This window comes from Rhea americana, unplaced genomic scaffold (assembly GCF_003343005.1).
Source record: "Rhea americana isolate MKP2758 unplaced genomic scaffold, rheAme1 scaffold_190, whole genome shotgun sequence".
Lineage (NCBI taxonomy): Eukaryota > Metazoa > Chordata > Aves > Rheiformes > Rheidae > Rhea > Rhea americana.
The window spans coordinates 1,297,372-1,325,215 of record NW_028186039.1 but is presented as its reverse complement, the minus strand read 5'-3'; the positions used below and the strand labels follow the sequence as shown (position 1 = coordinate 1,325,215).

Here is a 27,844-nt window from a genome sequence, read left to right as displayed (position 1 = left end):
GCCGCCCGCGCCGGGGCCGCTGCGGCGCTGCCTCGGGCCTCGGCGGCGGCGCCTCGAAAGCAAGCCGGAGGCCCCGGGCGCCCGCGGCGAGGATAGGGCAGCTCCGCGTGAAGGGACTTTGCCGCCTGCGCGCCGGGCCGCGACGCTGCTCCGTTAGCCAGCCGCGGCGGCTGGCCCGGCGCGACGGCGTYCTTCCCGGTTCGCCGGCCTCTCTTACGAGTCGCGGTGCCCCGCGGAGGAGGCCTTGTAAACCTCCCCGCTGCGATAAGCCTTCTTGTGAGCGCTGGAGCTGGGTGACGGTGGGGAAATTAGAGGTGTCAGCAGGGGAAAAAATAGCAAGTCTTCCAGCGTAAGAGCCTAGTTCAGGTTGGGCCCCTTGAGAAAGTTACTGATATCGCGGGACTGTGGGGAGCCCTGGGGAGTGAGTTACTGCTCGTGGTCTGCTAAAGCTGGGGGCAGTGTGAGAGTGCTGAAAGCCCCATTTTGCCGTTTTAGATGTAGCTGCTGCAGAAGGTTAGAGACGTTAATGAGACAAGTGCAGCATCGCTGCTCGCAGCAGCAGAGCCCTAAGTTGGCTGTTTGTGCCAGCCTGAACGTTCGYGCAAGGCGTGTTGGATGTGGGAGTTTGTCACAGCAGATGCTGCTCCCTCAGGTGTCCTCATGTTGGACTTCTGTAGCACAGATTCGGTTTCTTCCCCCATTTCTCTGCTGTCTGAATTGCACTGGGTAAGCCCCAGGTGATAACACCCTCGAGGTTCGTGGCAGAGGCTTCGTGACAGGACGCCGCATGTTGGGAGCCGCCAAACTGAAGTGTGCCCGAGCCCTTAGAGAAGGGCGATGCGGACAGTTCTGCATGAGGGACCTCAAACTAGCTCTCAGAAACATAGCAGCTTTCACAGAGGCTTACTGAAGGCAAAACAGGACTGTCATCAAGGCACTAACATTGCATTGCTGTTGTTTCCTATTTGTTAAGTGAGCAAGTTTAAAAACTTTCTTCCTGAAGTGTCTCTTCTGCTCCAAGTTACAGAGAGAGAAAATCCCCGGCTCTAGAACTGACCCTTTCCAGTGTGTTTTGCTAATAAACTGAGTGACTGCCATTTCATTCCAGTTCTGTGACCTGCTTAACACAGCTGTTTGGGGTGCCAGTTAATTAATTTGCCTACAGTACTGCAGTTGGGAGAGACTCTAGTGCATAAGGATCTCATAACTGCTGCTGTCAAGCACAATTTGGTGGCAGAAGTACATTCGACAAAGTAGTAGATTCATGTTCCTTTTTATTTACTTATTTATTATGTTGCTTTCTTTTCCAGATGCCAGTGACTGTGGGCCCATACGGGCAGTCGCAGCCCAACTGCTTTGACAGAATAAAAATGGGTTTCATGATGGGCTTTGCAGTAGGCATGGCAGCAGGAGCGCTCTTTGGCACGTTTTCTTGCCTCAGGTATGTCACAGAAATGGCTTCCCTGGATGGGTAATGATACAGCAATAGCCAGAGAGAAATGTTCTCCCTTTTCAGATTACGATGGGAGATGCAGATCTGGTCCTGTTTTGTCACGCAGATGAAATTTTACCCGTGGCTCTCAATTACCCAAAGTTCGGRGGCCACGCTCTCAGCATCCGCCCTGCTTCCGAGGGAACGACACTGAATAYAGATGAGCGTTTCCAATGGACTCTGTATAAGCAGGTTATACTTAGGCAGTTGTATTGCAATCATTACTTCTGCTACTGACAGTGGAGACTGTTTGGACAAACACTGCTAAGGTTTTCAAAGGTCGGTTTCAAGCGGAGCTGAACGAATGGTTTGGAGCCTCAGCGGTTCACACGTGGCCATGTCTTAGCTCTAAGGATTGTCCGAGGCGCTCTGCGAGCTTTCGGTAATCTGTATCTTGCTCGATTTTGGGCGTCTCGTATCCTTGCACCCCCTGCATGGATGCAATTATCTCATTGACCTGGAGTCTTGAATGCAGGAGCCTGATCTGACTTGGTGGCTGTCAGTGGTGCAGTCCTATCTTATGCTGGGGAAGAGGTAATAGCCTGAGTTCCCCTTACACTATCCAGCACGCCAACTCAGAAACAAAAAGTGTTCTCTGTTCTGCCAGGTTACCTCTTGTGCTGCTTTCTGGCTGGTTTGGTGTACATCATCCATTAAAAAGAAATATTATAGTAAATTCTTTATTTTGAGCTTGAGATTTTTAAATCTGTGGTTAAAAATGCATGAAAACGTGATCATGCACCTGAAAAGGAGGAAAAGGCACAAAATCTAATCATCTGTTTTAAAATATTCTGATCCCTCTCAGATCCTGGAGAATATTACAAGTGGTACTCTGCTAGCAGAAAATACATTTTGTATGGTATAAAGAAGCAATGACAGCAGTTCGGTAATACTTGAAAAATGGAACAAGCTACCTTACTTCTGTTTTACCTGTTTTGGAAAAACTTTGTTTTAAAAATCCAGTATACAAAATTTCTTACRCATTACACACTGCTGTGCTTAAAAGCCAAATATTACAAGAACTTTCTGAGAAGAAACAATTGAATTTTTGGTCCAACTTTAGATGAATGTGAACAAAATGTGTGCATCTGAAGACTTCTAGGCCCCTTAAATTTCTCTCATATTAGAAGTATGGTGTCAGTGGTAAATGGGAGATTAGTTTAGCACATGGTTTCTAAGTTKATGGTATTAAAAATACTGCCTATATAGCCAGGCAGGACTAAGAGACAACAGTTCAGATCCCTTTTATTTTCTGGCAGCTCAAACATGCAGACAGAACAAAGTTTTGTTTCCCCAAAATAAGGCTGCTTGGAGCACATCCATTTGTGGAGTCAAAAACTGGAAGTGCTTGGGCAAGCTGAGGGGAAACATTACGTTCTGGCTTGAGTAAGTCCTGGATGCACAACCATGCACGTGGCTATGCTAACACAGGAGAATGGCATGCCAGAAGGGTACTGAGTCAGCTAGTACAAGCACATAAAAAAACACACGTGGACCACTGAAGTCACTAAACATCTCAAAGAAAACAGCTCTGCTTTCCTCCTTGTGGAACTTGGAGATAGCACTTTAAATTACAAAAGTGTTTCTACCTGCTTCTGTTACCTGTCAGGTCTTCAACTTTTATACAATTCTTGTATTTCTTTTCTCTCAGGATTGGCATGAGAGGACGAGAACTGATGGGTGGAGTTGGCAAAACCATGATGCAAAGCGGTGGGACGTTTGGGACGTTCATGGCTATCGGTATGGGAATCCGCTGCTGACTTGGAGCGTGGGTTTTTTAACCTGAAGAGTCCCTGTCCAGTGATTCTTCCTCTGTACTATAATAAAATCTTCAGACACCTGGAATTTTGAGTGCTCTTCATGAAATTGTGAAGCATCATCCTGCTGGCTTTGTTGATTTCAAACTTGCTTTTTACCAAACATTTTCCTCACGTCTCTTACTCCCATAAAAGTGAGACCTGATAAGCCTTTATACTGTGTTACAGCTTGTATTTCACAAACTAAGAGTAAACACTTTTACCTTTGCTGCTGCCAGCTCAAAACTAGTTTTTCATTTGCTTTACAAAGGAAGGGGGCATAGTATATGAAAGCAAGCAGTGCTACCAAACAGCACGCTGCAAGTACGGTCTTTTTTTTTCCAGCCTTCTTTAATGGGTTTTATAAACTGGTCACAACTTCATGGGAAAACATGTTGTGTTGTTGCCTACCATCCATCAGCAACTACACCAATGCCTATCTAGAGCAAACAAACATTTAATGKTGCAATCTCCTGTTATTTGCCTTTTGAAACAAACCTTATCTTTGCTTTTATCACATTGCAATGTTCTTCTGTGTTTCTGTTTAAGGTTAGCCTGCTCTAGCCAGAAGTATTAACAGAAGAAACTGAACCCATATGGCCTCTACATACTACAAGTACCATTTCCCCATTTTAARAGAGAAATACAAATCTGCCACTAGAAGGCTTTTTGCACGCTGTAACATGTACCAGTAATCTCTTATGAGGGAAATTCTGCACAGCACAGCTAGCCCCTCTAGGGCAGCGGAGGCTTTACTCTAATTAGCCCTAGTGGATTATTACTGGCAACTAAACACAGGGTGAAGCAAAAAAAAAAAAAAAAAAAAAAAAAAAAAAAAAAAAATCTGTAAGCCCCCACAACTTGGCTTTCTTCAGGTTTGTACCATGCACTCCTGAGACACACTCCCAGATTTTATACTTGGGTCCTCCAGACATCTACCCTTCACATCTAAACCAGTTTGTCTTCCCCAGTTCCTCTTTCCTCCCCTCTTCCCAGTGCTCCTTTCTGTATTTCTGAAGACTACGTTTAATCTGCTACATCTCAGCCAAAGCTAACAAAGCTAAGTGTGCTGTGAATGGCAGCCTCCGAGGTGGCAGAAGAGAACAAGTCACTGTCATGCTCTCTCTGCCTGGCCAGTTTTCCCACAACAGGGTGGAATGTTTACGCTATTACCAAACATGACTTTTATTAGCCAATGGTTCAGGACCTACTGGGGAGTGTGAAATGGGTACTGACAAGGGCAAGCCCCTTGGCCAGAGTACCTTACTTTATCTGTTACTGCAAAGCAACTATCACCATTCTTCCAGAATGGTAACTCTACCAGTCTTCAATATACAGCGCTTAAATGACACAAGAGGAGGAGAGAAATAAAGCTTCTTAAAGGCCTTTTTAAGAGAATTTTATTTGAGTGGTTCTTACAAAGATTGTTGCAATATGAAAGTCTTTGTTTGATAGAAATATCAAGCTGTCTTGTCAAACACACTGAAGTAACCCAAAAATATATTTCAGAGCTCACAGAGCTTAAAAAGAGCAAAGATTATATGCAACCAGAACAAAACATGTTTCTGTATTTCCTGCCCATTTTCAGACTTGGCTGAAATCCTTCAACCGTGCCACACCGCATACATAGAAACTTATCTGGAAATGCAGATAGAGTTTTGTTTGGAAACTTAGACACACCTCACACAGTATTTACAAAGAAACTTTTACAGATACATTAATCAAAAGTTACCATCAAGAAATAAAACCCTTCAATCTTTCTATTCTTACCAATTATTCAGCACAAAGCAAGCTGAGTGGCTGACCAGAATCAGCTTTCAGTAGCATTTTGAATTTTCCATTTATACAAAACACTAAATATGTCCCTTCATAAAGTCTATCTCTGATATTAACCTTTAGCAGATCACCTACATTTAGTGAAATGTAAAATGTAATTGCTGCATTAAAAGAAAGGCTTGTGAAACATTAAAAATGTCATTATGTCCCATCTGCCTTTTACAGAGAATTTGTTTTCTATGAGCTACTTCTCATTTCCTACAGATCACCTTAGTAAATGTACAAGAATTACAAGGCAGAACAAGAAGTCAACAGCTTTGTATACAGTGGAAATGCTAGTCAGGGAGAATGAACACACTGCATTTCTGCTTACTTCATTTTATTTTTTAAAGGTAGCAGGAAGTGTACACAAAAATGACATTAAATCCTTTCCTTTAGTTTTATCTAAATAAAAGATAACTCAATCTTCCTCCAAAAAATAACTATGTACAAAACTGACTAAATCCATCTTCATCGTCGAACAGGAACCAGTAGTTGGGTTGCAGTCATAGAATCCGGAAAAAGGCTATGGTATGTTGGAAGAGGTACATACGCTGCTGTGATCATTTTACCTAATTGAAAGAGTAAAAGAAATAATCAGCATCTGTTCAATTCTGAAATAAATAAATAAATGCATGTCTCTACATGAAATCCACTCACCTGCAAACCACCTCCCATGCAATGCATTTACAGCTGCAATGGCAGCAGCAATTGAAGGACATTTGACATACACATTGCCCTGTAATACAGAAGTGTTATWGTCTGTTAGAAGTCTGGCAATTTTTACCTATTGCTTATCCTATTGAGATACCTCCACCATACAGTTTTAATGGAAGCAAGTTTTCTTCACTGTTTCTGCTAGTAAGACATGTATCACCATACTGTAACACTTATTTAGCATGAAGCACCTTCCAAAATACACTGTTCAATCTGTATTTTGAACTGTTCAAGTTCAATCTGAAAGCAGCAAGAAGTAATGGACTCCATGCTTGCTTGCCATACTCTGTTTGAAGGGTAAACATCTCCTAACGACAAAATTCAAACAACATGTAGAAAAAACGCAGTTTGACTATGTTCACTGCAGGTTTGCCACCGAGTTTAAGTCGTCGACAGTTAACCATGAGTGCTTAAGTATCTAAGTTCATAGGCTGCTTTTCAAAGGGGCTAAGTCCTCACAGTTCCCATAGGGAGACAGAAAGGATATTAAAGTGTAGTGGAAACTACAAACTATTGTAGTTTCTCCTATGTGAACTTCAGCATCTATTTTTAACCTGAATAAGAGTTGAAATGAAGGAAAAGGGAGGGCAGAAAATTACAAAAAGGCAAGATATTAGATACATCATGGGAATGACAGTCTAATCTTAACCTTTGTTAAAGATGCCTGAAGTTTTCTATCTGCAAACGAAGCACTAGTCCAGTCTAATCTCAAGTAATAAAATACTCATTCAACTGAAGAACATATAGAGGTCACAGGGAATACACAGGGCTGTGTATGGATTTTTGTGGCAATCTGCATACAGTCAATAATTTTGGAATCACATTAGATTCCAACTGAAGCAGAAATTATTTTACAGGGGAAAAAATATTAAAAACAGAATCCAACATACTCCTTAGCAGTTTGCTCCAGCTGGTACTAACTCTCCCCACTGTGATCTAATTCATTCCTGTGGTGGTAGGGGGGAAACCTGAGATTAAGAGCTCCAGCAGACACAGCAAGTCAGCAGAAATCTGATACTTAAGGCACTAAACAGTTAATACGCAAAGTTCTGTTCTTAAGTCTCCCCTGTATGGGCCTCCAAGTTGCTTCAATCTTTAAAAGACGCACAGCAACAGAAGCCTTCGTTATCCTTAAAAACACCACACTGTAAACAGCAGTAGTACAAGAAGCGATCTGTCTTTCAAAATATGCAGGGTCACGGCTGCAGTCTTTCCACCCGCACCAAACTAAGCCTTCACTACTGAGTGCGCTTAGCCTGGTAAATCYGGCTGTCTGGAAGAGGCAGGCTCATTTATTATATGGTAGCTGCATTTTTTTTCTTTTAAATGCATTTGCTAGGATGAACCAGATTTACCATGTAGAATCTGAGCACGTGGAACTGAATGTTGAGGGCTGGGGGTTCTTTTGTTTGACTTTTTGTTCTTGAAGCTGTCAGATACTAACTTTTTTTTCTTCCCAAATTAGTAACAGGACAGTATGGGAAAGTTTCTATCTCCATGAGCCTAGTGGTTCAACGTAACAGTGATTTTGATGTAGTAACAGAATTCCTCTGAAAAATACTGAAGTATTCTCTGGACCAAAAGAACAGAATTGGATATAAAAACAGACAAACCCTCCTGCCACCTACCTTCTCTCCTCCCTGCCCAAAACCACTGCCACATTGGGATGACCTATTTACTTTCATTATGTCAACTACTTAAAGTATGCAGAAAAAAAAAAGTTATAGGTTTGCTAAGTGCTTTTCAGAGAAGGGCTGAGAGAGTCCCTATGATCCTGACATGAAACTTTGTACATGTCTTTCAGGGAATGCAAATCTCTGATTTTAGGTCAGGAATTCAGGTTAGTGCTAACTATTCACATACCCACTGAAAAACACCACTACTTCAAAARGAGTAGCTTTATACTTAGAGTAGAAATGCCATAGGAAATCAAACAAGAATTTCAAGCATGAATCCATTCTGTTCAGGCTATGACAAAACAAACACTAGSTTTAACACTTAAGCCTAAAGTAATAAACTAGTTTCTAAAAATTCTGACAGATTGTCACCTCCTTCCATCATTTATCCAGTAACTGAGTCATTACTGAATTAAGTCTACCTCAGTGGTAAACACAGCAGGTAGCACATTTTTCTGCTTCAGTTTTCTTTTGCATATGACCTTGTATTCCCAATCAATTCTGCCATCTTGACATCTCTTTCAGGCAAACGGGATTTTCACACACTACCTAGTCTGCGCTCTTATTTACTGTAGATCCAATTAAGGGCGTGTGTGTCCGTCTATCCAGGGAACCCATCAACGGATAGGAACACTCTGTCTCATTATAAAAATGCTAGGAAAAACAGTAATTTATGCACTGGAATGCAGAGGATCTCCAATTTAAAAGCTCAGAAACCCATATAAAAGGATCTCAGGTGACTATGACTGGCAGGTGTGTTAAGCAGGGCAGAACAATCMCGTTTTCTCCTAAACAATACTGGTACAGACAGGAATGCAGATTTCAGCCTATCACTGTGGAACAGAACAGAACACTTCAAGGTTCTGATGCTTAAAAAAAATTAGACCCTAAAGATTAAAGTATGACTGCTATACTTCAGTTTCGGCTAAGAATTCTATGTAAAGGGGGTTCAAGAAGGTCAAACCTCTTTATGGACCTTCAGTAATTTGTATTCCAAGAGCTGAAGTACAACGAAAGAGGTAAGCAGTCTGGAGACTGTGTAAACAAAACGAACATAGAAGAAAAAAGAATTAGCCTTTTAAAGATGCAGGCATTTGAGAGTCCATCACTCAAACAGTATTAATCACCAGCATTATTAATACTTCGTCATTGAGTCTATCAATAGCACGACCCTCCTGTATTTTTTTCCTCTCCATTTTAATTCCAGGCACTCTAACAATTCAGTACAAGATGGAGGACTCCTCTATAACCTCACCAATGAAGACAACTGTTTCTGAGAATGGGATTAGGCACAGCACTTACTGTGGATCTTATGTCTGCTGGAATAGTGTTCTTTGTGCTAAAACTTGCTTTGTGCGAAAACTAAGGAAACCAGAAGTCTCCAGCTTGTGGGAAAGACACATTTTAGGAGAAAAAGTCAAATGCCTTTAACCCAAGCCAAAAGCCAAAGAAATTCCTGTTCTCTAGCTGCAAAATTACTGCAGAGTAACTCTAGCTCTGTAAATCTGTAGGAAGACTGCAGCACTGAAGAACTACTCTCACATCTATAAATGAGTTACATAAAATGATTCAAAACAGGAGGGGATCATCTTCATCCTGCAGAAACTGCAAGGTACTACTTCAAGTAGTCTAAATTCACTTCAAAAAAAAGTAATACTCCTTCTATACAGTACAAGGGGGAAGGAAAAAAAAAAAAAAAAAAAAACCACACAGTCTTGAACATGCTCAATGTCTCCCTGGAACCAGGCATACCTGAGCTGAATTTTTGTCTACATAGATGTGGATAACTCCTCCATGTTTGTTACATTCCTCAATCACATCATCTTTAATTTCTGTATCCCAGCCAGCTTCTTCTTCACTGTAGGGGGAGAACAGGACAGAGTAATATGAGTAATCAGAACAAAATTCACTCCACAACTCACCAAAAAAAAAGTCTACAACATTCTATTAGTTTCTCCCATGTTAAAGTCATCAGCAAATGCCAAACAGAAACAGACAACGATCAATCACTTACGTTTGAGGATTAAACATATTGGAAAGCTGGAAGCACTGTGTTGTGAGCGGTTGTACTGAAGCAGCTGCAGCCAGAACTGTTTAAAGGAAGAAAAAAAATGACAAACTTAAGAATCCTCTATGCGCAGTTCAATTTAGACATGGACCTTTCCATCTGTTCTTTAAAATCCTAACATTCAATATGAATAGGAACAGTCGTAACTAGAWAGAAAATTGGAGGCAAAAAAGTAAAACTCATAACTAGACATGATCTACAATAGAAACCTTTTTAGCCAGACATATACTCCAGCATGCAAGTCACATGGCAGTATAGGACGGACTGAGATCACCTCATCTGACTTTACTGGAAGTATGACAGGCATTTTTGAGAACTCAGAATGTTATTTTGAGTACATTTAATTATCCTTCAAATGCATGCATTTCTAAGGAAAAAATATGGCTAATGGAGGAAATATTTCTGACAATTAAGGAGATAGACCTCTTTTAGAGTTAAAATGTTATACTCTTTGCTATTAACTATGAAATATAGCCACTACCTGTTGTTTCTAATCATCACATTGCATCCTAAATAAGATGAGCACTGTCCTGTAGGCTCCTCTTTCAGTAAGATTTTAACTTCTGTCAGTCTTGACTGAAATAATGGCCACTTTATCTCTACAATACCTAAAACATTAAAGGCTGCCCTGTTAGAGCAAGATCATGCCTTAATCAGGGACAGAATCCCAAACTTGGTTCTCAAATGATCTCTATTTACCTCTAACACAGATTAAAAAAAAAGAAAGAAAGAAAAAAAGAGAGAGAGAGAAAGAAAGAAAGAAAATCCCACAAAACCCACACATATTATAAAGGCAACATTCTCAGGCCACATCTTTGTCCAGCATTTAGGAAAAGCTAAAAACAAAACAGTGTTTCACACATTCAGTTATTTTCAATAAGGTACAATTCCTACAGAGACCAATACCATTTCTCAGGCTCTGGACAGACTCTACATCAGCAGTATTTCATTTCTAGACAACAACTGCAACATAAAACCTTATGCATTTCATACAACAATCTAATGATGACAAGCTCTACCAAATTCCACAGCTTACCTTCATTCTGCTGAGAGAGTCTTGTTTGCAAATCTATAGAAAAATATACCAGAATTCAATTAGTATGCTTGCCAATATTATTGTATATTACCTGCCATCCAGATTTTTAGCTTGTACTTTTGTGGCATGAACTTGTCCAAGTACCTTAACCCGCTCCCACTGTTCCTCTCTAGAGACAAAAAGTTCCACTATTTTCATTTGATCACTTCAAGCATTCTGCATTTGAGGGATATTCTATAATCACAAAGGTAAGCACATTTCAAAGAGAAACAGTACTTTAAAAGGAAAGGGAGATATCATCTCCTTTAGTTTAATACATAAGTTTAATATATGCCTGTGTATTTGTATTTTGATATGTATTTTGTTCCATAAGAAAATAAATATGGTAGTTCTTACAGGCATTAAGCTTAAGAAAACAGAGTTGTCTAAATTAACAATTCTGCAACACAGGCTTTCAAGTTTTATTTTAATGGAACACACTAATATTTCAGCCATTATCTTTGCATATGTATGTTGCAATGACAAATTACTTCACTGCTTAAAATATTTTCAAGTGCTCAGAGCATCTGCCAAAAAAAAAACTAGTTGTTTAATAACATGTAGCTGTCCCAATTTATAGAAACGGGAACAGACAAATGAAGATTTGCTAGTCATTACCCTACAGTTCACRTCTTTACAACAGCAACACAGAACTTCAGGCTGCAAGAAATGTAAACATGAAGAGGTTTATGTCCAAGTTTTTAAATTCGCACAAACACAAGGAGTTGGCAGATTAAAGTTAACTATCATCTTAATCACTATTCACTAATTTAGAAAGCAATGAGATTGGGCTCTTTGAAAAAGCTTACTTGGAAATATCTGAAGATCAGTTAAATCTACACACTTTTTTCCTCCTTTTTTATAGGCCCTTCCCCAAAACACTGAAAGACCAGCAAGAGTTAAGTTTCTTGTTCTAAGTATTAAAGAGTGACAGCCCTGATGACAAGCCTTGCTCAAGTACCTTTCAAATGACTTCCATAGAACACATACCATGAAAAAAATAAGAGATGGAAGCAGCAAGCGCTGAAGGCTCAGCTATAACAAGAATTGCCTGGATTTAGTGAGTTTCTCACCTGGCTCTGAACAGGGAGGAATCCTCAACTCCACAGAGTGAGAAATCCCATGATGGGGAGGACTGTCCTAGGCTGTGTTCTCTCCAGAAACCCATGGGATCCACATGGATTTGGGTGAATCTATAACTAATTACTAAATTAGTTACTACCCATTTTTTTTAAAAAAAAATGAATTTTCTTAAATCAAACATCACATCTCCTAAATGACTCTAAGATGAGGAATAAAACTTCTCCCTCTGCAAATCCGACACAATTGCACACATCATTTACAGCTAAACCCACCAAGTGTCAGCCACCCTTTGGCTGTACAGCTCAATCCTCCTGGCCACCTGCACTGAAACATAGCAAATCTAGAGAAGACTACCAGCTAATCAATATTGGCCCAGAGCCCAGTGTCAAGTCTGTTCCAAACAGAAGATCAACTATAGTATCTTGTGGCAGCAAGTTTCAAAGGTTAACTACTTGTCTCTGAAACACACTCCATCCAATTTTTTTCTTTTCGTCACAAATTGAGCTTTCCCCTTGTTCATGATTGAAGAATGCTCTCTCCTCTCACTTATAAATTTAGTCAAAAATCACTTTACCATTAACTTTTATAAAACTTTCCATACATGCAGTTTTAACCAGAATACAGAAACTAAAGTCACTACATCTGTCTTGTTAAGCTCAAAGTTATATTTAAATCATACTGCAAAAGTATGATTTGTAAGAGTCACAAGTTTAGCTCTAGTTAAAAGTACAGGCTTAATATAAAGTAGAAAGATAGAAATGTCTGTCATACCATTTTGTGCCTTAAAAGAAACTGAAGCTGAGTGTATGTTCTGAAGCAGAACAAGCTTCAAACAAAAGCCAGTATTTGTCAGCTTTTTAAGTAATTCACAACTGCACAGACTGGAATAGAAGTCCTGGATGGTAACCCCTATGTCACTATTGCAGGCACACTATAACATSATCTTTTTCATAAACACACAGAACTCCTTCTGAAAAGTAAGGAACGTTTTGTCCCACCACTCAGGGTAGAAGATTGTTCTATACTCTCACAGTTATTTCAAGTTTCTGATTTTCAGCTAATATTCTACCTAGAGAACAAGTAGTACATAGCTGTAACACTGTTAGCTTTAATTATTTTACCTGATGGAATTTTCTCCACAGGAATAAACTTCAAGTTCTCAGGTCCCCCACAAGATTAACTYTTTTTTTTTCCTCCTGCTCACCTCAGCGGCATCATTATTTTAGTCTTATTCAACTAACCTTGAATATGAGTGATCAGAACAGTTTACAGATTTGTAGGTGAGATCTCAGGTGGTGACATATACTACCTCTACGAACATAGTTCCTCAACAGTTGCCTTTTCACACTGACAGTTCATACTTATTCACTGGTAAGACAGAATACCTCAAGTATTTCCCCCCTCTTCATGAGCCATTTTCCACTGCTGAGGTCCCAGGCAATAACTGTAATTTGTTTCAAATCTCAGACACACCAAAAAAGGTATGATGCCCCACATACCCAGTGATAAGACCCTATTCAATCCCCTCATTCCCACTGTTTTTGTCAGTATTATTCATACAAATATTTAATAAGATCRTTCCTAAAACTGAACTTTGATTTCAACAACATTGACAAAGTTTTTCAACTTTCACTTGGAAAGAATACCAACCCTCTTTCACTGAGCCAGCTTCCCAAATATTTTACACTTCTTGAACTAGCCACTCCTCCTCCAGCTTAAAGATTTCCACGTGATACATATCAGAAGTTCAGAGAGAAGCATTGTACTAGCTCCTCTGTCTAGAAAAGTTAGTTTTCAACAAACACTGGTACTCCTTACAAGTATTTCCTGTGGAAAAGTATGCTRTATTTTCATCATTTTTGTCTTTAGCATGATTTTTGAAGGGAGGATAAACACTCACACAGAAGTGGAGTCAGAGCAACAGGCTCAAAGTTGGTCAGATTATTTTTCTTCCTCTTTCCTTTTTACACATAGGTAGTTCAGAAATAGATTGYCCAGTTTTATAGCATGTCACAGACTTTTTTTTGACAATATCTGATATGAGACCTCGTAGTTCATGTACCTATTCTCTCATGAATAGGAGTTTTCTTATTCTTCTGGACTGAGGACATTCAGTTCTTATTTTTACTTTTGCTTCTACCTTATCCATGAATCATTTTCTTTTTAATCCATACTGCATCTTACATTCCTCAAATTCCAAATTCTGCCATCATCAGTGTTCCCATAAAAAAAAAAAAAAAAAAAAAAAAAAAGCAGCAGCAGCAATGAAGGTCTTCTGAAGAATCTAGAGTAATTTTTCATTTCAACTTCAGACCTACTTTTTTGTTGTCTTCATGTATGCTGGCACACCTCTTACAAGGTCTAACTCAATCTGATTGTTGGCAATTCCTATTTTGCCTATTTCATAGGCTAAAATTTATTTGCTTTTTAATCAGTCTGAGTTTTTTTCCCCTCCTACTGCACATTCCTCGTTTTTGATGTACATAATCACCCAGTAAGGTGGGGAGCCCATTGCTACTGCACTGCATATAGATCCGCTACAGCATTAGCGATTTGGAACTGAAGAAACTATGTCCTTCCTGYTCAGACACCTGAGTTGTTTAGACCAGGTGACTTTATTTCCATATTTCCTCATCTATCAGTTTTGAAATCAAAAGCCTTAGTTACAGACCTGATTTTATTTATCCTTCCATTTAAACTTGAGCAACTCATGATCACTCAGTCAATGGTAATTTCTGTTCTCATCCATAACATCTTCATTACTTACCAAAATGAGTTTAAAATAGCATCCCCTCTTGATGAGTCAGTGAGTGTTTGATGAAGAAATTTGTCGGATATCACATCCAGGAATATCTGGGCCCCACCATTATTACTAGCAATTCTTCTCCAATCTGTATCAGGGAAGTTAAAGTCTCCCATAATGACATAATTCCTGGTAGTAATTTTCTCTAACAAGAGTAAAGAGATCTTTAATCCATAACCAAATCTCACTTTGGGGATAGCTCATGACTCTATGGTAGTAAAAAGTTTTATCTTTTTCTCAACTTAAATTGTACATCTTCATTATCTCTTTTGTACAGTATGAGTGGGATAGATAATGCTACTCCTACCACCTTTRTTTCTACAATTGCTAAACATGCACATACTTCAAAAAAATCTGCATTAAGCCTTATCATTTGCTCCTCCACACCTATGATGTCTTATACCAGTTCATGTGCTCTCAACAGTTAAAAACGTCTCAAAGACATTTTTGGTCAGGTTTCTAATTCAGATGTTTGGATTTCTTTGGAATAAGGGGAGAGGGAAGACAACCGTTTTTTTTTTTCCTCTTACTTCTGACTATATCTGTACCCAAACCAGACACTCATATCACTGTCACCTACATTAAAGATGACCTCATTTTAGTGTTGTTTTCCTTTCCTTTCTTTCTGGATTAACTCCTCTTCTCTTTCTTGCTTTTTTATTTTTAAATCTATTTCTTTTCTAACACAAAAACTTGCTCTCCAACCCAGTTTTTTTCCCTAGCCCATTCTTCTTCTTCCCTAAGTTTTCTTTCTAGAGATGCACGCTACTAGGTTTTTTTTAGCAACTGTCTACAGTTTAATGCACATGCTCTTATCAATGCTGCATTTGTGCTTCAGAAATATGATTAATGTGTATTACTTCAGTCACAAACTCTGCTGGAAGACAGAAATAATGTATGCAAGAAGTGTAATGGAATCAGCAAAAAATACGCATTCCAGCATCTACTTGTTTGTGACACTCTTCAAGTCTTTTCTACTGCTCTTTGTATTTGAGCTAGCAAAAATATAGAAAAATCCCACTCTGAAGTTCCATGCAAGTCCCTATGGGAGGTTACATTCATTTCCCAGCTTCGAACAGTTTGCTGCATATGTTTAGCTAGGAACTAGCAACTGCAGCCATCATATCCTCTGTCTCTCAGAGGCATCTCAATAGAACTTAAAAAATGCCCATTTACAAAGCATGCAAGCTGCAGCCAACCCCTAAGCAACACACAGATTCACTGACATATGCTATTCTTCCTGGCCTGGGCATATACCATGCATACCTAACATTATTGTTAATGTAAGGCAGTAAGTATTTGTGTAATATGGTGTTAATTGCTGTGTCCTCTGTAAAGTCCTACTAACCTTTTTGGCCCTGGTACAGCTCCAGTTTTTCAGAAGGGACTCTGCAGAGGGTAAATCCCTTCCAATTATTAGCCTGCTATTTTTAACAGTCAAGAATTACACTGTAGTAGAACCTTAAAGTCCCCACTAGTATCAGGAACAGTAAAGATAGAGAGGCGAAGGCCTGGGATGAATTAAGTGAACTACGACAGATTTGCCAAAAATAATGCAAAGCGAATCACATCCATCAAAGCTGATGCATCATCACTGCTTAGTTACTCATGGATTTGTGGAGTTCTGCAATGTGTAAAACATGCTGTAGTATCTACGTTCCCACTTTAAATCACAAAACGCAGTTAAATACTTCTTATCTCAAAGTTATGAAGTATGATAAACTATTTTGGAAAAATAAAGAGGTCCTCACTTCTTACCTGCCACAGCTCCAAATGCCAAAGATCCACTCATCTGCAAAGCCTGCTGTGCAGCTGGGGGAATTTGCAAACCAGTACCTAAAGCAGAAAACATGAATATACTTTGTAGCAAGCATTTTTCACTCAGTTAGGAACCCAACAACAGAAATAGGAGTAATCATATTGTCGTTAAAGAATCTTACAAATGCATTTAGCATAGTATTCTGTGTAGTATATTAATCCAAATTCTGCAAACTTCCTTATTTTCACGCTTTTCCAGTTTAATCACCATACATACCCTCTGCAAGCCTTGCCATCAACTGAAGGCGACCAGTTGTTCCCAAGTCGATTCCAGTCCGTTCCAACTCATCACTGTCCAAAAATGAACTAGCACTGGAAGCATCAGTGCGCTCAGTTACATGTCCAACTTTCATTGGTCTACCAGCCAGCTCAAATCCATTGAGTTGTTCCAAGGCCTTTTTGGCACACTCRGAGTCTGAAAACTGTAGAGTGGAAAAAGTACACTCAATACTGTCCACAGGATTTCGTAACACTTCTATCATATGTAATATTACAGGTACCTTCCATCTTAACCAACACATTAGCAAACTTGCACAACTTTGCATACTTACTTTCTCATATTTTGATGGAAATACATTGAAATATATGACTGTTGAAGGTACAGAGAGTAACAAGATATTTCATTTAACAGAAGTCACGGTTGCAGTTCTCTTTCAATGCATTGCGAGAACAAGAATCACTTCTTTTGTAACTTTGACTCTAGTGACTGCTCCTGGCAGACAATCTGCTTCATGCTACATAATATGAAGTTAAACTTCCGTGCTGTCAGTGCTAAACCTACAAAATAACGTATTTGCAGTCACCTTGGCTTCATTTGTCTCCAAGTACCAGAGTTCCTAACTGAGATATTTCTCTTTCATCACAAATTGCCTTATCACTCATGACCCTGAGTTCACAAAACTAATTATCTAAGGGTAAAGAGAAAAAGAAAGAGGTATCCAACAAAAATTCTGGAATTTCTGGAATTTTGTTTCCCCGTAATAACACTCCAATTTCATCTCCAGGGCACCTTCAAAAAGCTAGTCCTTTTTTTTTTTTTTTTTTCCTCCTAAAGAAACAGCAGTGCTTTACCAGACATTGAATGCAGTATTGGACAGAAGTATGCTACTCCCATTCTAAATATAAAAACTGCTCAATCAGAATACCCATAGAGAACCGGCAGAGAAAGCAGGAGACCACTGCTACATTCCCTGTAACATTAAACTTCTAAAATAAGACTTAATTGTAATTTCCTGAGTTAACTGTGCTTTCACAAAGGAAGATTATGTTTAGAAGTTTTCTAAGAATCCTGGTAATCCCAAACATACCGTAATAAATCCATATCCTTTTGAACGTCCAGTTTCACTATCCATCATCAGTTGAATGCTTTCAATCTAAAAGTAAGAACAAAGCTATTATCAGATGCTTTGAAACAAATCACAAGACAAAACCTACATATAGTCCTACCAGATACAATGGTCATAAATGAAGGTAAAATCTCTTAAAAATAAATAAATAAGAAAATAAGCAGTTCAGACTCAAGTTCAGACTAGCATACAGGCTAAAATTAGATCTTTATTTCAAAACTAAAGAAGCAACAATAAGTGAAATGTTCAATTTATCCTTTTTAAGATGTTGYCAGTCACAGGCAGAGGTCTGGTCCTGATGTGGTGTTCTAGCAGACAATTAGCACACAAGCATCATCAAATCCCGAATGAACTAACATCAGTATACCATTTCATATGCTGAGAAACTCTGGTTTTTAGGGTAAGAAGAGCAGCTGGGTCAGGGCTTTAAGAAAAAGCTACACACTTTTAGTATTTGTGTATTTCTACATGGGAACTCCTAAAGGTTTACAGTTACAGAATTAAAAAATTTAGAGCCATCCATGACCTATGAAATAGTATTGGGAAGAGAGTGCAACAAGCGAGAGAAAAAAAAAATGAGGTTTCAGAAAAAGACTGGGAAACATGGAAAGAAGAAAACACTTTCATAGTTTCGTATATAAACTTTCTAACCTATGCTAGTTCTACTGCTGAGGGCAGGGGGAACAAAAACAGAAAACTAAGGACRACCGTGTGGATTCAAACATCATAAATTTCCCAGCCTTTTGCACAACAGAATTAAAAAGGATACACATATTGAACCTCTAAATAAGGCATCTCAGAAGTACGCTTACATGCATAGTGGGTTAATATATCCAAAATTGATTAAAAAATCTTAAGCAGCATATCAGCTGTATGAAGGCAGGGCAGGGCTTCAAAAAGTAAGCAAGATTTAAAATCAGGATATAATGTAGTTTTCAGGTAATTTAGTGTGACTGCTGTGTTCTCAACTTTGCATCATAAGACCTGCCACTCAAAACTGGACCACACCACAAATCAATGTGTTCTCAAACAGTAATTCAATATCTTAATCTTTGTGGATGGTAACAAAGGAATCTTTCGTGGTAACAAAGGAATGGAAACAAGAGACTGTACTGCAGGCATGAAGCTTAATTACTTCAAGAAGTCATCTGAGAGCTAACATAGGTTTCTCAAATAATCAAAACTGCAACACATTGACTTTGCTTAGTCAAAACTTACCCTGCCAAATGGTTCAAAGATTCCCCGAAGCATATCTTCAGTTATGTTGAAGTGTAATGATCCCACATACAGCCTCATAGGACCAGCACTGCCCTTCTGCAAATTATTTGCCATTGCTGCTGCTCTGTTCTTCTCCGCCTGAAAACAAAAACAAAACAACTTTTTCAGAATTTAACAAAAAGAATAAGCAGCAAACAGCTACCAAATTAAAACTCACCAAAAATACAGTTTAATAATTTGCACAATGTCCATCTAACTAACTTAACTGATTAATTTAAATGCTATGAAAACCAAGATCATGACCAAGTACACAGACACACGGCTTCAACTCTTCAAATTGAAGAGCTTCATGCTGAAATCTGACTTATATCTAATAAATCACCACTCTGCTTTTTATATATGCAKAAAATCTAGTGCAATTTCACACTACAGTTTTATATTGCTATTATAGCTTTGTTATTACTACTTTCTTAACATCAGTGTTTTCAAAAGGAATCTTGTCTCGCTTTGATTTGCTGTAATTGGCCTGTCAACTTTTGGAAGCAAATGTCTACTTATAATTATCTTAAATCATCATTCTCGTTAATGATTTCCAAACATTCAGTGATAACCAAATTTACAAACACTAAACCTTCCAGCAAAGATAACTGGGAAGGGAAATCACAATGGCACTGAGATTTTAAAACACACCCTTGTGGAGATCTTCATTTTGAAAGCAAAATCTACTAAGATTCTAAGTTTAAAGGCTAGCATTCACAAAGATCTCCACCTTTTATTCTAGCACTTTATGAATGTTATGCCTATTATTTAGCTCTTCTTTAAAGATCTGACCAGCACACAAAGTAGTTATTTGCTAATTACACAGCTTGCTAAGCCTCACTTCATACTCAGAATTTTCATTAAGATGAAAATAGATGACATCCTTGCCTCTGAGAAACTCCTCTGAGCTTCCAGCCTTTAGCTCCCTTCAGACACTATTCAAAATAACTAACAGTAAGGTTTAACAACTACTTACCTGTGATGCTTGTACTATGATTGGTACACCCAAGACTCTCTGTCCTGTTAGTCCTATTGCCAGAGGCACTGAACTAACATCAACAAATTCTACATAAGCAATTCCCTTTGAACGCCTGGAATTTCTATCAGAAATCATTCGCACATCACGAACCTGAAAGACAAGAATGAAATGGAAGCACTATGTTTACAGAGAGGGTTATACTACAAAAAAGTAAATGGAGTGCAACACTCAAAAAACAGGTTAATAAGCCAGACACTTATTTGTCAAATCAATGGCTTTATAATTATGCTGCAAATCTAGACTAGTATCAAATTTCCTTCTTTAAATATACTCCACAGGCAAGTTGGCATTATTTTTATTCAAAATCAAACGCAGTATGCTACAGGAACAGACCCACTACAATACTTGCACCATCTCAGTGCTTTAAGTGGGAATCTTAGGGCAGATGCAGTAAGTGTCTCAAAACTAAAACTACGAAGTTATATTTTAAACTGCTCTCCTATTCAAGGAGGATTAAAACTTTTGTAACTAAAGCTGTTTGGATTGCATCCTCATGATCTGCAGATTGCACTCTGAACAACAAACTGCCGATTAACTACTTTTCCAAGTTCAGAGGCAAGTTCAGTTTTTTACCCAAGCAGAGGGAAATCCTGTACAAGAAGCTCCAGAAAGCCACCTGTTCAGTTCTGCAGAACAGCAATCCTGGACAAGGCTAGCTTACAGAAGTATTTAGAATCACATTAACTGTCCTATTAATTACCTTCCCTACTGTAGAGAAAAATTCTTCCAGGTCTCTTGGTCGAATTCTCGCAGCCAGCTGCATGCAGAATACTGTTCGAGCATCCCTCTCTTCAGGGGTAAGATTATCAATAGGTTCTCTGGAATGTAAGAGGAAAGCTGAATTAGGGAACTCATCACAGGACTGCACATAAAGCTTCAAAAACATTTGTACTTTAAAACTGGATACTGAAAAAAACACCTGCAAAATAAAGGAGGGGTGAAGAACCAAAAGGGAATGCCTAATACAAGCCTTTCTTTAAAATGATTAATCCAATTTTAACTGTAAACATTAAACATGACTGGAAAATTATCCTTCAAGTTCAGAAGCCCAAACTATACAAAGGTGTTATTTTGTCTAGAAGAGACAACAGTACCATTCTACAGAGCTTGCAGTCAAAAAGACAAGATGATAGGATAGGAAAAGAACAAGGCTAATTAGACTGACTACCTGTCTAAACTCTTGGACAAAGAATATCAACCTTTCCCTCCSCCCAGCTTTGCAAGCTAAAATCTTATGTATACCTGGTCACTCCACTGTCACTACAGCTATCACAACAATATCATCTGTACAAACAGAATTGCCAGTCCTCACATAATTTTGTAGTGTAAGCTTAACCCTAGCAGACTTCAAAGAAAGGAGACAGCCTGAAATAAAGTTAAAAACTGAATACTGAATGATTACTCTAGTCCCCAGTTCCAGAAGCACTGATGTAATTTTATTTTGATACTGATCACTGGTTGAAATGAGATGTTCTGCTTCTTACAAGTTAAAGCTTCAAATCTAAGCAAACTGTTTTTCTTTAGAATAAGTAAATAAAAYAGAAATATCCTGCTGCACGAGTAACTGACACTTGTGCAATTAACCCAAATYTCAATCCTGGACCGAGTTGTCCACACATACCAAACAAAAAGCAAGCATTTGTACAGCATTTCCATTCCTTATTTAAAACTAACAAGATTGAGCAGAAAAGTTAGTCAATTTAAAATAGAATCAATTTAAACTAGGATCAACTGGAAAAAGCTTGTGAATACAAGCTTCAAAYATCAAATGCAAATTAAGATGTGCTTTGCACATCAATACGATTTACAACTTACTTACACTGTTAATTTTGGGGGGGTGGCTTATTGCACAGGAAGAAAGCAACAGGGTATTTTCAATGCTTTATTTTCATGTGCTTTCTGAATGAGGAATTTTGAAGTTTCTTGCAAGTATAGGGTGGACAGTGAGTAGTTATCCATTATTTCACCATTTTTTAAACTTCAAGTTTAAAAAATACATACTGTATATACTGCAAAAATAGTGGTATAAATAGTGATATAGTGTATAAATAAATATATAGTGTATAAAAATTGCTACCTAACAGGGCTCTTGTCTTTTCTGAAGGGACTTTTGCTTCTGGAGCGTCGTCTGCTGTAAAGACAGATCAAGAAGATTAACAACCTTCAAATATATCAGTCTGATTTTAAACAAAACCTATTAATAATGCAAAAAAGTAGAGAAAACTCAGAAACCTTAATTTGATGCTGTGAGGCAGACCAATCTTCCCTCTGATGGCACTGTTGAATTTTGGACCAGAACTACGGCAAAAGAAAAAAAACATAACATTACTTACCACAGTATCTGATTTCAGGATCTCCTGTCTATATTCACATTGCATTATGAGTGCTTCCCCATCCTTCACACTTGAGCTCTCTTCCATAAACAGTAGCCATAGCATGCATAAACTACACCAAACCATGAGGCAGGGAACATTTTCTGTAACCAATTTCACCTGCATTACAAAAATCTCAGAACATACGAGGCCAGATACGGCACACTTCTATGTGCAAACTATTTTAAGCTTCAGTTACAGTTATAATCTTTTCTCCTTCGTGTACTTGTCCACATGTATATTCTGCTGCTGACTCTAAAGCAGTGCCTTAACTGCCTGAAGTCAGCTTCAGTTTTGAGGAAAGTGGTGATGGCACAACTATTTGCTTGAGCACAACAACTTAACTGAACAACTTAAACTGAAAGCGTTATGAGATTTAAGGTGCAAGTGGAAGCCCAACAGCTCCCTGCAGATGCCTGTAAGGAAAACATTCTGGAGATTTCACTACCAGGGGGTAGGGGGGAAGGCAGCAATGCTTACAGTAGCATGCACACCGAGGAAGAAGATGCTGATTCAACATGTCATGACACCTTAACACATGAAAATTAGTGGATCAAGATGCAGAACTGTACTGGCAGGTTAAAATAAGGGAAATACAACCCTGCAAGATATAAGGCAGGGGTGAAGGGGTGGGGGAAGAAACATTTTAACAATTTATTAACAGAAAAGAAGGCAAGAAAAAAAAGGGGGGCATATTAGGCAGCAGCGTGTTTGAGTTGATCATTCTGGATCAGAAAACACACCATTTAATGACTGCTGTAAAATGCACCAAGATAAATTACTCCATTTCCTGCTYAGGGTTCAGAGATGCCTGCTGACAACATCTCAGGGGCTCCAAGGTCTCTGATATCTACTGTCAGAAGTTGCATCTGGCAATTGAAGTACGAACTCCAGAGCCTGGCTTCTTAATCAGAGATTGGATTACCTTGCATCTTCACACCTGTTGATGTAGAACATGGTGTTGTCCACATCAACTTGGATACTGCACAGTAAACTACGTAAGTGACTCTGAACTCCAGAATATTAATGCAGACTAAATAAATGATAATCAAGGATCACAAACATGACTTTATAAGGGAACAGTGAAAGAAGGAAAGGAAAAAAAATTTGTTGGTCTTCTTTTAAACCTAATGAGAAAAAAAAAAAAAAAGAGTACATACATGGTTCTGCCCCCAAAACAGTTTCCTATTTTTATTCTACATAAATGAGTAGAATAGATTTATATGACAGCACAAGTGGAATACTAACGTTTAAAAACTCTAGCAAATTACAGGCACAGTACACCACTGGAACAGAGTGAGCAGAGAGGCCTCTGAAAACTCCCTGAGGCAAAACAGTGATCTGAGCATTCTTTTCAGGTTCTTTTTGGCACTATTCTGTGGGATGCATTTCCTTTGGACTTTTACAAGACACTTGTGAAGCTGCAGATTTCAGAGAAATTTTCCTTTTTCCCTATTCCTCTTCTCTCTTCCTAATGTCTTTCTGAGAACTCTGCAGTTGTTGGCTGGTTCCTGCTACCATGTACAGCAGTGCTGAGTCACGAGCAATACTTATTTTTATGTCTAGGCGTTAGTTTCTTCAGATAAGCCAGATGYGCTATCCTGCACGTACAACCAAAGCATAGCTAAATATGTCTTCTAAGCTTATGTGATGCCACAGTGCCCAAGAGAACAATAGTCAGGTCAGAAGATAGCTGTTAAAATAAAGTCAGTCTTCACCTGCTCAGTCACATCCAAGAACCTAACATGCATCTCATACAAGGCAAGCTTTGGCCAAAGCCTCAAAGAGCCACGATGTATTTCTGGTCTTCCTGGCAGCATTTGCCTAAATTCTTCACCCCAGAATAGCAACAGAAAAGCCTGAACATTTTCTACTGTAAGGAGCAGCTGACATTTGTCAGCCAGACATCTGAGTGAAGAGTGCTTGGTAAAGTCGTCGTCTTCTTAAGAGACCAAGAAAAGTATCTGTAAAACATTTAAGAGGCAAGATACACAAAGAACAACATGAAGAAAACCAAAAACTGGGAACACTGAACACTGCAAGCAAATCACCTGATTTCAAAAGAGGAACTACACTATTTAATGCCAGTATCTCATGCTTACAGACGACCGATTCAAACTTCCTCAAGTTCTACATAGTTCATCATTCACCTTTTCTTTAAGAATTATCTTCAGTAAACTTCCTTTTCCCAGTATTGCACGGAGACTTTAAGACTTCTCCCCATGGCAAAAAAGAACTCATAGTTTAAAGAAATTATCTTAAAAAGGAACTTTTTATAAAGGAACTGAGAAAGATAAGGACTAAAGGGGGGCAGTGGGAGCCTCACACACACAATTAGGAGTATTTTTATCTGGATGGTATAGTCAGCTACCACACTGCCACTCGTATTAACAGCAATTCTGAATTGTCAGAACATGCCCAAAAGGTTCCGGCTGGTGGGCGATCTCTCTTAAATCAAGAATTCTGCTCGTTAACTATGAAATGCAGAAATGACAAAGCTGCCAACAGTGGCTGCTTCTTCACGTGGAATTGCCGTTTTTGGTACATCCAGAGGTATCTGAAGAAAGGAGGCTAGTGAAGCAAAAGACTTCATCTTCAGATCTAAAGATTTATTCCCCACACGGGAAGTTTACTTTACAGCTTTTCAATACCCAGAGCTAACCTCCCAGTTGGAGGTCCTTTTCTTTTTGTACCTACTGGGCTAAAACCTGCAATCTTGCAGTAATCTTAGCATTTGAAATGATCATTTCAACAGTTCAATTTTAATCATTTCAAACACAGAATGCTTGACAGGATTGAGATGTCACCCACCAGCTGGACCATTCACAACCTACAGAATGAACTACAGCCAACCGCTGGCCACTCAACAGCCAGTGCCTCTGGGAAGAAGGGCAGTAAGAGCTCCAAACCAGTCTTTCACTAAGCTAACTAAAGCTAATGCTGAATTTCCACGTGGCTAGCCAAATCCAGCAACTAGGCACCTGCAACAGAGAATATAACACTGCCAAACTGAAAAGCACAACTTCTTATCCATCTCTTTAAGGGGCACTGCAATATTCGAGTGTTATTGTTATTATACTAGCCATGGGTTGCAATAATTTCTAATACTTTCAACTTCTGCCTGAGGAAGATGTTTTGGAAGATCGGAAAATCGAAGCTCCCAAATTTCTCCAGGTGAAGAATCTACTGGCTCATCTAAGGACACAGGAACAAACAAATGACCAGCACGAGCCACACCAGCAGTTTGGAGTCACTGCACTCTCTAGTTAAGTCATCAGATAGATGAGGGATATCCTATTCTGGTGACAACACACTGGAGCACAGGACTAGCAGGCTCAGCTTCTGGAAGGCTGAAGATTATGATCAAAGGTCCTCAGTTTAATAGGCAGGTTAGAGACAGAAGAGCTGCTCTGGTACATCCCAAGTAGTTCCTGTAATGTTACAGGAGCCAAAGAATTCTGGAAAATAAACCAACTGTCCATAGCCATCAACTTCTTCACAGATAAAGCCCAGAACAGTTCTAAAGATGAGGCCTGATATTGGAGACAAAGCAAGACAGATGATATGCTCTATAATCTCGAAGTATGCAGACCTGAGGAGAGCATAGGAAGTGCTGAAACTGTTTGTTGAAAAACCTTCTCCCGCCTTGGTAAAAAACAAGTAGCATCATGCAGAACAATTGGTGCCGGTCAGAAAAAGCTGAACTGAGGATTCTGAGCCACAGTATACCTTATCAGAGCCTGGAGTTGTGGTACATTTTCAGTTTGACAGCATCAACTTCCAGGTGACTTAGTGCCAAATGAGAACCTGTGAGCCCAGGTATTTTTGACTGCATTGCAAGAATACTGAAATAAAAGTGCTTCCTGGATCTAGGGCCAATCACCTATGGAAATATCCACTTTGCTAAAAATGGCACATTCCTGCAGAACATCARAGGTGAAACAGCATCTCCTCAATCATCTCAAGATCTCCCAGGTGTGGATGACAATACATAGCACAAATAAAAAACATCTTTCTCAAGTGCCTGCTTCTGACATGTTGAATTTCAGAATGCAAAATTAACAGCTGAGATGAGATCCAGGCAAAATAAGACACAAGTAACAGCCTCAGGTAATCAGTGAAAGCTACGTCATGCAGCCTATTCCGTTTTCCTGCTTCCTTGAAAGCAAATAGAGACAAAGGAAGAGCAAAATAAAAACCCTCCAGTAGAATCCTAGAGCAAATATCACTAACAAAAAAAAGAAAACAGGCTTTGGGAAGTGTTTTTTAACTGTGGGGAACAACCTATAGCAGAAATCCTATCTGAAGCCAAAAAAACCCAAAGGAATTGAAAAGTTCGGGTGCATCATCTTCTGTGGCCTCTAAACAAGCCCAAGAAAATGCAGTGCAACTATATAAAATATAGGCATTATTAAGACTTTGGGTGCATAAAGCACTCACAGCACTACCGTAAGCATGCATATGAGCTGCAGCCGTGTAAAAACGGAACATCCGACTAGAAGTCAAAACACAGCCTTTGTTAGTTATTTTTCTTCTTTCGAAATGGAAAATGTAACCAAGGTACTGCTACATAGCAGTACAAATTTACAATCTAGACAGTAAGTATTAATACTTGAACACAACAGAAATCTCTTTCCGTACCTTCAGGAAGATGAGCAAAAGATGAGTCACAAGCCTTGTGACTCAACTCACAGACTACTCTTTCTTCCTAACAGTCAAACCTTCAAGTTCATATGGTGAAGGTAATTACAATATTTAGAATACTTGCTCATGATCTAAATTCTGTAATAAACTTCCGACTTTATGTTTGCCTTCCACTCATTTGGATACTTTCTTCTCACTTGCTTTTATTCCTGATTTCACATAAGGAAAAGTAGCAAAAGATATGCATCCGTCCTCCTCACTCTCACTCCACATTTATTGACACTTGCTTTAACCTTAACCCTAACCTTCTTTTTGAGATGAATAAAGTGACCAATATAGATAGCATACGGTTAAGTTTAAGCTTTTACATCACACACAGAAATGGCACAAACACAACTCTAGATAAATAACCTACTAGGGACTTCTATAGCGGCCTCTGAATCTTCGATCTCTACTTCTAGAACGACTGCGTCTGCGTTCTTTGCTTCTGCTCCGTTTCCTTTCTCGACTTCTGCTCTTTTTTCTTTCACGATCTCGACTTCGTTTGCGTTCCTTGCTTCTGCTCCTCTTCCTATCATGACTCCGACTTCTGCTCTTGCTCTTTTTTCTCCTGAGAAGCAAAAATACAACTTTGATTACATTTGTTGCTCAGTGTTATCAATTTACTAGCTTTCACCAGTTCCTCTAATCTGATGTCACAGATATTAGCCAATATTGGTATTTGTGTAACTGTCGGTATTTGTGTAACTCTTTTGTGTTAAAAAGGTGGTTGAACAATTCAGAACTATCTTAAAATTTATTATGAAAAAGATAAAATACTCCAAAGCAATCATTTTTTTTTTT

General features: G+C 38.9%; 2 protein-coding genes across 7 annotated transcripts in view; one reads left to right on the top strand and one right to left on the bottom strand.

Annotated features, from left to right (window-relative positions):
- Positions 1-1,279: 1,279 nt before the first annotated feature.
- ROMO1 (reactive oxygen species modulator 1) lies at positions 1,280-3,337 on the top strand. Its single transcript, XM_085302656.1, has 2 exons — positions 1,280-1,441; positions 3,144-3,337. The coding sequence occupies exons 1-2, from the start codon at positions 1,311-1,313 to the stop codon at positions 3,250-3,252; spliced, it is 240 nt and encodes a 79-aa protein (XP_085158782.1). The 5' UTR covers positions 1,280-1,310; the 3' UTR covers positions 3,253-3,337.
- A 1,325-nt stretch (positions 3,338-4,662) lies between these two features.
- RBM39 (RNA binding motif protein 39) overlaps positions 4,663-27,844 on the bottom strand; it is a 32,871-nt gene continuing 9,689 nt past the window's right edge. Inside the window, exons 4-17 of one of the 6 annotated variants that reach the window (XM_085302649.1) lie at positions 27,417-27,611; positions 22,218-22,283; positions 22,063-22,116; positions 20,686-20,803; positions 19,923-20,075; positions 18,908-19,045; positions 17,651-17,716; positions 16,561-16,765; positions 16,284-16,361; positions 10,601-10,633; positions 9,511-9,586; positions 9,249-9,354; positions 5,764-5,842; positions 4,663-5,675 (exon numbers count right to left, since the gene is read on the bottom strand). In XM_085302649.1, the coding sequence (XP_085158775.1) occupies positions 5,575-5,675; positions 5,764-5,842; positions 9,249-9,354; positions 9,511-9,586; positions 10,601-10,633; positions 16,284-16,361; positions 16,561-16,765; positions 17,651-17,716; positions 18,908-19,045; positions 19,923-20,075; positions 20,686-20,803; positions 22,063-22,116; positions 22,218-22,283; positions 27,417-27,611 (1,468 nt within the window). In that variant the 3' untranslated portion in view covers positions 4,663-5,574. Of the gene's footprint in view, positions 5,676-5,763; positions 5,843-9,248; positions 9,355-9,504; positions 9,587-10,600; positions 10,634-11,712; positions 11,839-14,489; positions 14,671-16,283; positions 16,362-16,560; positions 16,766-17,650; positions 17,717-18,907; positions 19,046-19,922; positions 20,076-20,685; positions 20,804-22,062; positions 22,117-22,217; positions 22,284-27,416; positions 27,612-27,844 lie in introns of those variants that run through there. The other 5 variants (XM_085302650.1, XM_085302651.1, XM_085302652.1 and 2 more) reach the window with 5 other exon arrangements.

What these genes read in the sequence shown, in the direction of transcription:
- ROMO1 (XM_085302656.1), top strand. Translation starts at nt 1,311, where the DNA reads ATGCCAGTGACTGTGGGCCCATACGGGCAGTCGCAGCCCAACTGCTTT. An exon ending in GGCACGTTTTCTTGCCTCAG is followed by an intron (nt 1,442 to 3,143) that starts GTATGTCACAGA and finishes CTTTTCTCTCAG; the next exon opens with GATTGGCATGAGAGGACGAG.